This window comes from Quercus suber, unplaced genomic scaffold (genome assembly GCF_002906115.3).
Source record: "Quercus suber isolate HL8 unplaced genomic scaffold, Cork oak 2.0 scaffold_27, whole genome shotgun sequence".
Taxonomy (NCBI): domain Eukaryota; kingdom Viridiplantae; phylum Streptophyta; class Magnoliopsida; order Fagales; family Fagaceae; genus Quercus; species Quercus suber.
The window spans coordinates 987375-1002372 of record NW_027069492.1 but is presented as its reverse complement, the minus strand read 5'-3'; the positions used below and the strand labels follow the sequence as shown (position 1 = coordinate 1002372).

Genomic DNA, 14998 nt, shown 5'->3' with positions numbered 1-14998 from the left:
GAGGAAAAATTCAACCTAAAACTGCATAAATGAAGTCAAAATTCTATTAATATCACTATTGGACATATGTTAACCCCCCAACCCCACTTTGGTATCTCAATTATAGTCTTTGCCATCATTGATTGCTTACCCACATTCACAAAACTGATATTCCTCAAACAAAAACAAAAACAAAACTGATCATAAAATGTACTTCTGTTTTGGTGGCACCATTATACAATATAAAATAAAACCTAAAAAATAAGAAAGCAAAAAAAAAAAAAAAAAAAACACAAAACACACGCAAAACGTATAGACGGTTTTTTTTTTTTTTTTGGTGTTGTTTTTTGGTCAAAGAACCCCCAACGTAACAGAAACGCCTATGTTCATGTCAAGCGATATCATATGTTTATTTTATTTTTTAAATAAAAAAGTGATATGATATGTTAATGAGAGATCGCTTTAACTAATAAACCACTTCTCTGATTCCATCAAAAAAAAAAAAAAAAAAACCACTTCTCTGATCTCTCTCACTGACACAATTACACGTCCTCTTTTCCACAAAAGCACAAAAAAAAAAAATTTTTAAATTCCATTTGTTCTTTTTTTTTTAATAGAAAAAATATATAAATAACTTTCTCTCTCTAAATCCTGTTTTTTGTTTTTTGTTTTTTGTAGTATTTTATTCTGTGTTTTTTATCTAAACGTGCACAAACGCGCTGAAAGTCTCTCTGCATCATCAAAAAACAGGTTTTTTCTTCCCTCACAACCTCTTTCTTTGTGTCTGTCTGTCTGTTTGTGTATATCTATGTATATGGCTGTCTTCTCATCTCATCTCATTTAAATCTGTTGTGTTATTGGTGGTTTTAGTTATATTGGGTTGCCTTTTATTTCACTGATTTTTGTGTTTTTTATTTTATTTTTCAGCTATGTACTCAGCTGTGTTGGTATGTGATATTTTAATCCATTGCATATGTTTTGAGATTCTTTTGGTGGAATGATTTGAAGCCTTGATTTTCTGATCTGGGTTTTGTTTCATTAACGTTTATTTTTGCTTCTTCTTCTTTTTTTTTTCTTTTTTTTTTTACAATTGTTTTTTTTCTTCTGATTTGGCGCAATAAATTAATTTTCTATGTATGTTTTAGGTTGAATATGAAGTTTATGATCAGGGTTTGTTCCCTAAAATAACAAGTTTCTTTTTTTTAAATAAAAGCTCGTCATTATCAAGGGATTTAACTGGGAAAGAATTTTTATTAAATTTTTAGATCATGGACAGCAAAGAATTTGGATAATTTTTTGTTTTATTTTTGTTCGATTTTCTTGATGTGCCATACCTGTCTCTTGTAATATATTCTATTCTATTCTATTTTATCTCTCTTTCTCTATCTCTATTGCTTATGCCTTTAGCTTATATATATACATATTTTTGTTTGTCGGTTATTGGTTACGATTCTTGAGCTAGTCTTCTTTTTGCCTGTAATTTATATAGCGGCCTTTGTTTAATGTTTGGTTTTGATTCAACAGCTAGTCTTTAAAGTCCAAATTTTTGGAATAGTTTTGCAGAGGGTCTTGATCCAAATATCAACACCTTGATTGAATAGCCACTCGCTATTCTGTTCTGATACATGTATCTGGTGAGTATGGAGATTTGCAACATGAGAAATAGTTGATTGGAACCCATGATATGGTTTGGTAATGGGTCCCTAAACATGGAGAAGAAGTGGATATTTCCCCTTGTCATAAGCTCTCTCATATGCATATTCCTTCTGGCCACTACCTTCAACATGGGTCTTGTTTTTTCACTACACACAATCAATTCAATCATTTCAATTTTTCCTTCTCGCATAGCTACAAATCAATCAAGTTCGGTTTTTGCTGAATCAAAGGTTACACAATCTCCACCCCTCCTGCTGGCCCAACGATTCCTCGTTTCGCTTATTTGGTTTCTGGGTCAAAAGGTGATTTGGATAAGCTTTGGAGAACTCTTCATGCTCTATATCATCCGCGGAACCAATATGTTGTTCATTTGGATCTTGAGTCACCGGCAGAGGAGAGGTTGGAGCTTGCCTCCCGAGTGGAAAAAGAGCCAATTTTTATTGAGGTTGGGAATGTTTACATGATTACCAAAGCTAATATGGTCACTTACAGAGGACCCACCATGGTTGCTAATACTCTTCATGCTTGTGCCATTCTTCTCAAGAGGAGTAAGGATTGGGATTGGTTTATCAATCTTAGTGCCTCTGATTATCCTCTTGTGACACAAGATGGTTAGTATATATCATTCAACTTGTGACAGAGTTATGTTGTTATCAATGCTGTTTTCTAATTGTTATTCTTTTTTGTGTTTTTTTTTTTTTTTTTTTTGCTTTCTTATTTTTTAGGTTTTATTTTATATTGTATAATGGTGCCACCAAAACAGAAGTACATTTTATGATCAGTTTTGTTTTTGTTTTTGTTTGAGGAATATCAGTTTTGTGAATGTGGGTAAGCAATCAATGATGGCAAAGACTATAATTGAGATACCAAAGTGGGGTTGGGGGGTTAACATATGTCCAATAGTGATATTAATAGAATTTTGACTTCATTTATGCAGTTTTAGGTTGAATTTTTCCTCCATTAGTATATTTACTAAAGTCTAATATGCTAATAACTATTTATAAAAAAAAAAAAAGGTTTAAAAAAATTAGAAATATTGGATTTTTACTACATTTCTTATCTTTACCTATATAAAAAAAATTTATATATATACATATATGAAATTGTGCCTTGAATCCCATCAAAAAAAGAAAAAAGAAAAAAAGAAATTGTGCCCTGAAATAAAGGATGGTAGTCCAATCTATTCACATATAATTATAATTCATACAATTAAATTTTTGTATATGTTATGATTCTCAAAGTTGCAATTAAAATGACTAGCCAAAAAACTCAAAGAAAAGAAAAATTAGGAAACTTAACAGTAGTCTCCTAACAGAAGTAAATGAGATGCCTAATTGAATAAATTTGAAACTTGAAGGACTATATTGAACAAAAATAAAGTTTGAGATCTAAATTGGATTTTGATCAAAGTTAGAGGGTGTAATTTGTAATTTAGCTTAAAATCTTTTACCCTCAAATATTAGACCAGGATTTAAATTTTTTTTTTTGATACAAGATAGAATTCTACTCTAACGTAATCTAAGTGTATTATGTATATGTGTGTGAAACTCCCTCCTTGAGACTTGAACTCCGGCCCTTACCCCCCACACTTTACAAGCACTTATACTTATAGAGTGACCATCGCACCAAGGGTGTGCGGTGTTCAAGATTTAAATTCTGACTATACCAAAAACTAATTGTTATTTTAGTTTGATAATAAATAGTAGTTATCGTAGAGCTGGAGTGGAATCTCATAAATTCAACCCTATTGTATTTATAAAAGATTATATACTATATAATAAATTAAAGTTGGATTCTAGAAGTTGTAGTTGTGCCAAATAGTTATTTGGGCAAATTACAATTTACCCACATGTGATATAGCAAAAATTTAAGTTGTCTACCTGTGGTTTTAAATTTGTCAATTTACTTACCTGAAGTTAGTTTTGTTAAAGTTCTGTAACCCACCTATAGTTTTTCTATTAGAAAACAACTTTTAACATCAAAATATAACATAAAACAGATCAAAAAGAGAGAATGAGAAAAAGGGGGGGAAAATTTTTCACTGTTGATTGTTTACAAGAAAATTGGTGAGCGTCAAAGCCTAATGATTTTGGAAGAATAGATGAATTTGTGAAAATATAATAATTAACTAAAATTTTTTCCATGTGAATGCTCCTGCTGCTTGCGACACGCATCTAATTTTTATTTATTTTTAAATAGTTAGAAATGAGTACCTAAGGAAGTGCCATCAGACCACTTGGTAATTGCCGACATGTTTGATTTGAGAATGGGAAATCAGGAATATTCAATCCAACATCATTGCGAACTTCATATCGCAAACTCAACTTCAATTCAGCGAACCCAGCTTCATTAGTGCAAGTAAGATGTTTGGGTGTGGGTTTCCGGGAAAATTTCAAATGAGTTACAAATTGAATTTTGGTCTGATTTGGGCATGGGTTTCTTTCAATATGTTCCTGAAGGTTTTTATTTTTATTTTTATTTTTAACATCAAGCCGTAGGATTGAGTTATTCCTTTTTGAGTTTCTTGTCAATTTTTTTTTCGATGCCAAGAGAAGGTATCTTCAAACCCTAGTTTTTTGATCTGTTTTATGTTACATTTTGATGTTAAAAGTTGTTCTAACAAAAAGTCATAGGTGGGTTACGGAATTTTAATAGAATTAATATCAGATGAGTAAAGTGCCAAATTTCAAACTATAAGTAGGCAACATAAATTTCGGCTAAATCACAGATGAGTAAGTTGTAATTTGCTCTAATTATTTTCACAAATGTCTACACTCTCATTAGTTATTGACATAATTTACCTTAGACTAAACTTTATTACCAATAGTTTCCTTTATGTAAAAATCAATCACCTAAATTTCAAACATTTAAAATTCTACTTCAACTAAAATTATATTACTAAAAGTACTAGTAGTTTATCTTAAGTAAAACTCTGTTACCTAAGTTTCTAGAAATTTAAAATTTTACTCCAACTAAAATTCTATTACAAAAAATTTTAAGTAGTTCAAAATAAAATATAAAATTCTGATTATATATCATAATTTTATGTTTAATATAATAAAATTTACACACCATGCTTATGGCAAGTATCTAAACTTTTAATAATTTTTTTCAAAGGTTACTCTTTAAGATGGTTAATTTATTTTAGATAAACTTTCTAAAAGTTTCAAGTGGTTCACTTATATTAATATGATTTTTATTTATTTATATATAATTTTTAATTAAGTTGTGCATCTCATGGGCAAAATATTAGTAATAATAAATAAAAATGTAACTTTTATATGAAAAGCAATCATCATAGTATTTAGGAGTGTCCATAGGCCAGTCAAGGTCAAGTTTGGGGTCAAACCACCACTTGACTAGATCAACTCAAGTTTGGAATCACGCCTCCTGTCACCAATCATGGGTATACAGGACTTGGACCACCACAACTTCACTATTCTGACAATTGAATCGGTCGAAACCACTGGGTTTGGTCGAGATTTCATCGATTATGGCGGAGCTCTAATTTCTAATGGAGATTTGATGGATTTCATCACATTTGGTCAAGATCTTGACAAAAAATGACAAAGTCTAACGGTGGTAATCAGCCTGAGTGGTTGGAGTCGGATTTTCTTGCAAAGAACCACCACTCAACCCGTGGTTGTCATGATTTTCTTGGCAAAAACCTACTATAGATTGCCACCTTGGTTGGATTAGTCAAACTTTAGTTCGGATACCTTCAAATTGGACAATTTTGTCGGGTCCAAGCCACAATTGGACACTCCTAATGATATTGCTAATATATATATATATATATATATAGAGAGAGAGAGAGAGAGAGATAGATGAAATGTTCACAACATTTTTACAACAAATTTTAAGTGGCATATTATTACTGGTTGTTATTGTTGGCGCAAAAAAGTAATATTAGTATTAAGTTCAAATTTGAACTAATAGTAACTAACCACTTATAATTTGTTGTGAAAATTATGGACGTAGCACCTCTCATATATATATATATATATATACACTTTTCTTTTTCTTTTTTTGCAGCAGATAAGAAGAGACTAATAGGCCGCTTTTAACGTTTTTATTTATTTTTCAATAATAATTAGGCAGCTTTTAATTTTTATTTTCTTTTTGGACAATGGATATAAGTCCACGATGATCCAGGAAAATTTCAAAATCTTGTGTAAATGTCCTCATTATCGAGACAAGAAAAGAGAAGCTACACAATGTACACACATGACAGAACCGTGTGTTTCTCTTCTATGCACTCATAGTCATTGTAAATTTGTAATGCGTGGTCACCGTACACATTTTGTGATAATCTTGTAGTAAAATGCAATCTTCTCAACCAAAAAAAAGTAGTAAAATGTGGGGATGGTAATTCGTGTTTGCATGTTTAGTTCGTGTCGTATCGACAAATGAATATTCGACTATATGGGCTAATATTAACCCGACACGTTTATTAAACATGTCAAGATTCATCAACTCTAACACAACCTGTTTATTAAACGGGTCAGTTGTGTCAATCTATTTATTAGATTTTATCAAATGGGTCAAAATTAATCAACCCTAACACAATTTGTTTATTAAATAGGTCAGTCGTGTCGATCTATTTATCAAATTTTATTAAAGTGAAAAAAATATACAAATTTTAGTATTAACCAAATTGATCTAAATTATGAAAAACCAATATATATATATATATATATATATTCAGAACTAATGAGTAAATGNCTTCAGGAAATGAAATCAAAATTATGATAAATGGGTTTTAAGTTGCTAAAATTTACTAGTGTGGTGTACGTCTTGAATTGCCAATAATTTTATGATGTGGTGGAGAGACGGGGTTGGTGACCTTGTGGAGGGACCCACGTTACCTGTTGTGGTCTTGGCATGCATGTGTTTTGTGTCAGTATCCAAAACAGCATGGTATTCCTCCAAATATTGTACTGCCTTCTGAAACAGAGCCAGCCCAGACTTGCGTTGACCACCCACTCTAACCTCATTTCGATTTCCCATAACGCCCATGCATAGGTCGCCACCTTGGCTGCCTTTTCTGGTGTACTGTCCTCCTCCATAAGCAAGACCCACATGAGGTCTTTGAAGCTGCAGTCTCGGTCCGGTTCAAATGGCAGAGCTAACTTAGAACTCTCCCACATCTCACATGCAAACTTGCAAGTCCAGAAACAATGGTTCGAATTTTCCAATGCCAACTTACATCCATCACATAAATCTTCCATTAACACCCGTCGCCTAACCAAGTTTGCTTTTGTGGGCAAGATATCCCGACAAGCTCTCCAGGTGAAATGTCTGATATTCTGTGGCGTGGCAAGCTCCCATATCATCCTCCAAAATTTTCTATTCTGCCTACCATCAAAGCACGCTCCATTTCCCACCCCTTTTGACATTTCCACTGCCACCCAATAAGCACTTCGTACCGTGAAAACACCATTAGAACTACATGCCCAAGCTTGCTTGTCTGCTAGGAGATGCACACTTAGAGGAGTACTTTTTATGACCTCTACTTCATGTGGTAAAAACAGAGCATCAACCACCTCTGTTTTCCAGCTTGCATTCTCCTTATCTATCAACTCACTCACCATTGTTTGAACATGCATAAACATTCTAGGAGAGGTTACTTTGTAAGTGGATGGCGTTGGCAACCATTTGTCTCCCCATACCCGTACTTGCTCTCCCTTTCCAATCCTCCACTACAGCCCCTGTTTCACGATTGCCTGTGCTACCATGATACTTTGCCACGTGTAAGATGGATTATTACCCAGAGAGGCCTGAGAGAACTCACAGTGCGGAAAATACTTGGCTTTGAGTACTCAATACACAAGAGTGTCATGTCGATGTTGAAGCTGCCATCCCTGTTTTGCCAAAAGAGCTAGATTAAATTCTTTTAGGCTGTGTTTGTTTCGTGTAAAATGTTTTTCCAAAAATACATATTTTCCGGAAATGCTATTTTCTGGAAAAGGAAAATAATTTTAAGTGTTTGGTTGAATTATGAAAATTGTTGTGGAAAATTGAGTTCATGTGTTTGGTTCTATTAGGAAAATGCTATTTTCCTACCATTTTTTCATTCCGGTGACAACAATGCAACAACAACAACAACAACAACAACAAAGATCCGGCGACAACAACGACAATCAAACTTTAAACAAACAAAAGTCTGGGTCTGGGTCGAACACTTTGGGCTTTGGGTTCGTGGGTCGCCGGCAGAGGCGAGCTCAAGGGGAGGCAAGATCGCGGGCAGAGGCGAGCTCGAGCGGAGGCGAGATTGAGCGAAGGCGACGCGGTGCTTGGTGTGGATCGGAGCTCGGATCGAAGGCGATCGCCGGCGATCGAAGGCGAGATCGAGCGAAGGCAACGAGCTCGAGCGAAGGCGACGCGGTGCTTGGTGTGGATCGGAGCTCGGATCGAAGTCGATCGAAGGCGAGATCGAGCAAAGGCGATGCGGTGCTTGGTGTGGATTGGAGCTCGGATCGAAGGCGATCGCCAGAGAGTAGATCGGAGCTTGGAGCTTGGAGCTCGTCGGTGTGTGGATCGCTGGTGTGAGCTTGGAGCTTGGAGAGCAGTTGGTCTCTTCGCGTGTGAGAGATGAGAGAGCTGTTTTCCGGAATTTGTTTGAAGTGAAAATGAGAACTGAATTCATTTTCCACCTTCAAGCCCTTATTTTACGGTCAAAGGGGAAATGCATTTCAGTTGACCGAATTTTACAAACCAACCAAATACACTAATTTTCCGGAAATGCTTTTCCAGAAGTGGTTTGAAGCCAAACCAAACGCAGCCTTAATTTCTTAAACCCCAGTCCCCTTGGGCCTTAGGAGAACACAGTTTGTCCTAGCTCAGCCACGCCATCTTCTTCTCCTCCTGCTTTTGGCCCCACCAGAAATTCCGAATCATACATGTAAGACTCTCTCTTAAAGCAACTCATAGTATAAGTTGGTATAGCTTGAGCCACAGCTTTGATTAAAACCTCTTTCCCAGCTTTAGACAGCAGTTTTTCTTTCCAACCAGCTAGCTTTTTCTTCAGCTTCTCTTTGATGTCATTGAAAGTGTTCCTCTTACTTCTTTCTACTAGAGACGGCAGAATGACTAGGATTTTGATTAGATTAAAGTCAATTTTTATTTTAAATAGATTGTGTTATATTATTATTATATAGTTGAAAGGAACACTAGGAATTGGTAGGATGATCTCCACGATGGACTAGAAAAATTTCGCCACTGAACGCGCAACAGACTAGTAGTAGTAACCACATCTCTGACTTGGTGATTGACCAAATTGTAATATTTTTACCAATTAAATTAATGTTAGAGGTTTCGAATGCAAATTATATAACCCCACGGTTTGAGATGAGAATGTGGAAGGGAGCATTTGACTATTTGCCTTAACTTCAAATTGCTCGACTGATATTTAAGGAGTTTTTTTTTTTTTTTGGGTGAGAAAGAGATATTTAAGGACTTGGCTATGAGAATGTGAAAGAGAACATTTGATTACAGTTCATTATTGTAACGTGACCAAAATATTGAAGGTACTGGACCTAAACTTTATTCAATATTTAAAATGTAATTTTTTTTTCTTTTGTATGAAATTTTAAGTTCCTTAAAAAAAAAATTTATAAAAACTGAGTATAAATAATTTCAATTAAAAACATTTTTACTTTCTATTAAAATATTTTTAAATTTAAATTTAAAAGTGATGTGATAGAATCGGAATATTTATCTTATGAGCGGTATTATGGTGAAAAAGCTTCATAACAATTTTATAACAAAGCATAGATGACAAATTAACTAGTTCTTATTTGAGCCCAACACTAAAATAAATTTTTTTTTTACCTACTATTACTAGTTTGTCACTTAAAATTTATTGTAAAATTGTTATGAAAATATTGTGTTTACAGCTTTATGTAACTAATATTCTTTGATGAATAATTTTTTTTCATACAACTAAAAATATTCTAAGTTTTTAAGAAATATTTGTATTTCAGTACATACATACATACATACATACATACATACATATACATATATATATATATATATAAACATTAATACTTGCATTTTACTAGGGGTGGCAAAAATTGTTGTGAATTTGTTATGAAAATATCGTATCTGCAGCTTTATGTAACTAATATTTTTTGATGAATAATTTGTTTTCATACAATTAAAAATATTCAAAGTTTTTAAGAAATATTTGTATTTTAGTACACACGCATATATATATAAACATTAATGGTTGCATTTTACTAGGTGTGGCAAAATTTGACATGATTGGCGAACACAACACGAAATTAGCAAGTTATGAGTTGAAGCTTAATGAGTTTGTGTTATATTTGGATTGACATGATTGACTCGTTTAATAAACGAGTCAGGTTAGTTTCCAACCCATGAAACCGGTCTGACCTGTTTAATTAAATGATATTTTACCAATATACCTTCAAACTCTAAGTATATAAATTTATTAGTTGTTGTGGTTTATTTTCCTTAACATATTGTGATTAATTATTTGTGATATTGAGATATGTTTTAATTTTAAATGATTATTTGTGATGCTAACTTTTTGATCTGTTTTGTGTTTTGATTTTGAAAGAAAACGTGTTAGAGTAACGGAGAGTGGAGAGGTGGGTTACGGAGGGCTAACGGTCAGAAGCACAGGTGGGCAAAGTGTCAAAATTTGAACCACGGGTAGGCACATAGAAATCGGGTCAAACCACAGGTGGGCAAATTGTAATTATCCCTTAATGTTTATATATATATATATATATGTATATGTATGTATGTATGTACGTACGTACTGAAATACAAATATTTCTTAAAAACTTAGAATATTTTTAGTTGTATGAAAAAAAATTATTCATCAAAGAATATTAGTTACATAAAGCTGTAAACACAATATTTTCATAACAATTTTACAATAAATTTTAAGTGACAAACTAGTAATAGTAGGTAAAAAAAAAATTTATTTTAGTGTTGGGCTCAAATAAGAACTAGTTAATTTGTCATCTATGCTTTGTTATAAAATTGTTATGAAGCTTTTTCCCCATAATACCGCTCATAAGATAAATATTCCGATTCTATCACATCACTTTTAAATTTAAATTTAAAAATATTTTAATAGAAAGTAAAAATGTTTTTAATTGAAATTATTTATACTCAGTTTTTATAAATTTTTTTTTTTAAGGAACTTAAAATTTCATACAAAAGAAAAAAAAAATTACATTTTAAATATTGAATAAAGTTTAGGTCCAGTACCTTCAATATTTTGGTCACGTTACAATAATGAACTGTAATCAAATGTTCTCTTTCACATTCTCATAGCCAAGTCCTTAAATATCTCTTTCTCACCCAAAAAAAAAAAAAAAACTCCTTAAATATCAGTCGAGCAATTTGAAGTTAAGGCAAATAGTCAAATGCTCCCTTCCACATTCTCATCTCAAACCGTGGGGTTATATAATTTGCATTCGAAACCTCTAACATTAATTTAATTGGTAAAAATATTACAATTTGGTCAATCACCAAGTCAGAGATGTGGTTACTACTACTAGTCTGTTGCGCGTTCAGTGGCGAAATTTTTCTAGTCCATCGTGGAGATCATCCTACCAATTCCTAGTGTTCCTTTCAACTATATAATAATAATATAACACAATCTATTTAAAATAAAAATTGACTTTAATCTAATCAAAATCCTAGTCATTCTGCCGTCTCTAGTAGAAAGAAGTAAGAGGAACACTTTCAATGACATCAAAGAGAAGCTGAAGAAAAAGCTAGCTGGTTGGAAAGAAAAACTGCTGTCTAAAGCTGGGAAAGAGGTTTTAATCAAAGCTGTGGCTCAAGCTATACCAACTTATACTATGAGTTGCTTTAAGAGAGAGTCTTACATGTATGATTCGGAATTTCTGGTGGGGCCAAAAGCAGGAGGAGAAGAAGATGGCGTGGCTGAGCTAGGACAAACTGTGTTCTCCTAAGGCCCAATAATCTAATCAAAATCCTAGTCATTCTGCCGTCTCTAGTAGAAAGAAGTAAGAGGAACACTTTCAATGACATCAAAGAGAAGCTGAAGAAAAAGCTAGCTGGTTGGAAAGAAAAACTGCTGTCTAAAGCTGGGAAAGAGGTTTTAATCAAAGCTGTGGCTCAAGCTATACCAACTTATACTATGAGTTGCTTTAAGAGAGAGTCTTACATGTATGATTCGGAATTTCTGGTGGGGCCAAAAGCAGGAGGAGAAGAAGATGGCGTGGCTGAGCTAGGACAAACTGTGTTCTCCTAAGGCCCAAAGGGGACGGGGTTTAAGAAATTAAGGCTGCGTTTGGTTTGGCTTCAAACCACTTCCGGAAAAGCATTTCCGGAAAATTAGTGTATTTGGTTGGTTTGTAAAATTCGGTCAACTGAAATGCATTTCCCCTTTTGACCGTAAAATAAGGGCTTGAAGGTGGAAAATGAATTCAGTTCTCATTTTCACTTCAAACAAATTCCGGAAAACAGCTCTCTCATCTCTCACACGCGAAGAGACCAACTGCTCTCCAAGCTCCAAGCTCACACCAGCGATCCACACACCGACGAGCTCCAAGCTCCAAGCTCCGATCTACTCTCTGGCGATCGCCTTCGATCCGAGCTCCAATCCACACCAAGCACTGCGTCGCCTTTGCTCGATCTCGCCTTCGATCGATTTCGATCCGAGCTCCGATCCACACCAAGCACCGCGTCGCCTTCGCTCGAGCTCGTTGCCTTCGCTCGATCTTGCCTTCGATCGCCGGCGATCGCCTTCGATCCGAGCTCCGATCCACACCAAGCACCGCGTTGCCTTCGCTCGATCTCGCCTTCGCTCGAGCTCGCCTCTGCCCGCGATCTTGCCTCCGCTTGAGCTCGCCTCTGCCGGCGACCCACGAACCCAAAGCCCAAAGTGTTCGACCCAGACCCAGACTTTTGTTTGTTTAAAGTTTGATTGTCGTTGTTGTCGCCGGAATCTTGTTGTTGTTGTTGTTGTTGTTGTTGCATTGTTGTCACCGGAATGAAAAAATGGTAGGAAAATAGCATTTTGCTAATAGAACCAAACACATGAACTCAATTTTCCACAACAATTTTCATAATTCAACCAAACACTTAAAATTATTTTCCTTTTCTGGAAAATAGCATTTCCGGAAAATATGTATTTTTGGAAAAACATTTTACACGAAACAAACACAGCCTAAAAGAATTTAATCTAGCTCTTTTGGCAAAACAGGGATGGCAGCTTCAACATCGACATGACACTCTTGTGTATTGAGTACTCAAAGCCAAGTATTTTCCGCACTGTGAGTTCTCTCAGGCCTCTCTGGGTAATAATCCATCTTACACGTGGCAAAGTATCATGGTAGCACAGGCAATCGTGAAACAGGGGCTGTAGTGGAGGATTGGAAATGGAGAGCAAGTACGGGTATGGGGAGACAAATGGTTGCCAACGCCATCCACTTACAAAGTAACCTCTCCTAGAATGTTTATGCATGTTCAAACAATGGTGAGTGAGTTGATAGATAAGGAGAATGCAAGCTGGAAAACAGAGGTGGTTGATGCTCTGTTTTTACCACATGAAGTAGAGGTCATAAAAAGTACTCCTCTAAGTGTGCATCTCCTAGCAGACAAGCAAGCTTGGGCATGTAGTTCTAATGGTGTTTTCACGGTACGAAGTGCTTATTGGGTGGCAGTGGAAATGTCAAAAGGGGTGGGAAATGGAGCGTGCTTTGATGGTAGGCAGAATAGAAAATTTTGGAGGATGATATGGGAGCTTGCCACGCCACAGAATATCAGACATTTCACCTGGAGAGCTTGTCGGGATATCTTGCCCACAAAAGCAAACTTGGTTAGGCGACGGGTGTTAATGGAAGATTTATGTGATGGATGTAAGTTGGCATTGGAAAATTCGAACCATTGTTTCTGGACTTGCAAGTTTGCATGTGAGATGTGGGAGAGTTCTAAGTTAGCTCTGCCATTTGAACCGGACCGAGACTGCAGCTTCAAAGACCTCATGTGGGTCTTGTTTATGGAGGAGGACAGTACACCAGAAAAGGCAGCCAAGGTGGCGACCTATGCATGGGCGTTATGGGGAAATCGAAATGAGGTTAGAGTGGGTGGTCAACGCAAGTCTGGGCTGGCTCTGTTTCAGAAGGCAGTACAATATTTGGAGGAATACCATGCTGTTTTGGATACTGACACAAAACACATGCATGCCAAGACCACAACAGGTAACGTGGGTCCCTCCACAAGGTCACCAACCCCGTCTCTCCACCACATCATAAAATTATTGGCAATTCAAGACGTACACCACACTAGTAAATTTTAGCAACTTAAAACCCATTTTTCATAATTTTGATTTCATTTCCTGAAGTTTAAAATTTAAGATGATAAGAATGAACTTGTCAGTGATGTTCGTCGGACGGAGCTAATCCCTTCCACTTGTCTCCTATACACACCGGTGTGGTGCCTGCCACAGCGCCTCCGATGCCAAAGTTAGAATATTGAATTGTCTTTGTAGGGAAATTATAGTGAACCAAGAATGAATAAAATAAACAATCTCTCTCTGTGGCGAATTAATAAAACTGCTAACCTTTCAATTTTTCTACTGCTATGATACAAGTAAAACCTAGATGTGTTGGGATGAAAATTAGAATTTTTCCCCTTTTATTTGTTGAGGTAATTGTTAAAATACCTATGTGTTCATTTTAAAGATGCTGAATGTTTAATTATTGTAATTTTTTGACATATATATTTATGGATTGTATTATATTTTACAATATTTTTACAAAATGTTGATGTGGATCAACCTTTTTATTGTTTTTATCTAGGCCCACCATTAATATTACTTTTTCATTTACCAATAATCACTCATCACATCAGCAGTTTATAATATTTTTTTGTAAAATAGTTTGTATCTCTAGCATTATTCTTCTATTTTAATGAACATTATGTTTATTTTAGTCCTTCTTAAATATATATTATATTATTAGGTATGGGGGGCCAAAATGATAAGGTTCTTTTAAAAATTTTCAAATTACTTAGGATAATTCCAAAAAAAAAAAATCCTTAATTTTTTTAATAAATTGTGGGGGGGGGGGGGGGGAAGACCCCCTTGGTCCTATTGATGGTCCGCCACTGGATGCAGGTTGTCATAGAAGGTGATGTTAAAGTCTATGTTGACAATCTTAATGTCAAGGGTGTACCAGTTGACTGGTCTATTAGCATTATTATTTGTAATTCCCTTGAACTTAGCAAGTCTTTTTTCAAATGTAAGTTTAGTTGGGTTGGAAAAATACTTAATTTTGCAAATCACACCACTACCAAACTTACAGTTAGGCTCAAAAGCCAATTCTATTGCAATAAGCATGAAGCCCCA

At 35.0% G+C, this 14998-nt stretch overlaps 3 protein-coding genes across 3 annotated transcripts; 2 read left to right on the top strand and 1 right to left on the bottom strand.

Annotated features, from left to right (window-relative positions):
- Positions 1–616: 616 nt before the first annotated feature.
- Positions 617–2282, top strand: LOC111982920 (beta-glucuronosyltransferase GlcAT14B). The gene is given in 4 exon segments (XM_065768835.1): positions 617–729; positions 907–926; positions 1504–1878; positions 1881–2282. Coding segments are annotated over 2 exon segments (591 nt in total). The 5' UTR covers positions 617–729; positions 907–926; positions 1504–1658; the 3' UTR covers positions 2252–2282.
- Positions 2283–6449: 4167 nt separating this feature from the next.
- On the bottom strand, positions 6450–7229 carry LOC136065614 (uncharacterized). The gene has a single exon (XM_065769093.1). It carries the CDS (start codon positions 7227–7229, stop codon positions 6450–6452), a length of 780 nt encoding a protein of 259 aa, XP_065625165.1.
- A 5894-nt stretch (positions 7230–13123) lies between these two features.
- Positions 13124–13948, top strand: LOC111982908 (uncharacterized). The gene has a single exon (XM_024014530.2). It carries the CDS (start codon positions 13124–13126, stop codon positions 13946–13948), a length of 825 nt encoding a protein of 274 aa, XP_023870298.2.
- The last annotated feature ends 1050 nt before the right edge of the window (positions 13949–14998 follow it).

Excerpts from the sequence above, each read along its gene's own strand:
- LOC111982908 (XM_024014530.2), top strand. The coding sequence starts at position 13,124 with ATGGTGAGTGAGTTGATAGATAAGGAGAATGCAAGCTGGAAAACAGAG.
- LOC136065614 (XM_065769093.1), bottom strand. The coding sequence starts at position 7,229 with ATGGTGAGTGAGTTGATAGATAAGGAGAATGCAAGCTGGAAAACAGAG.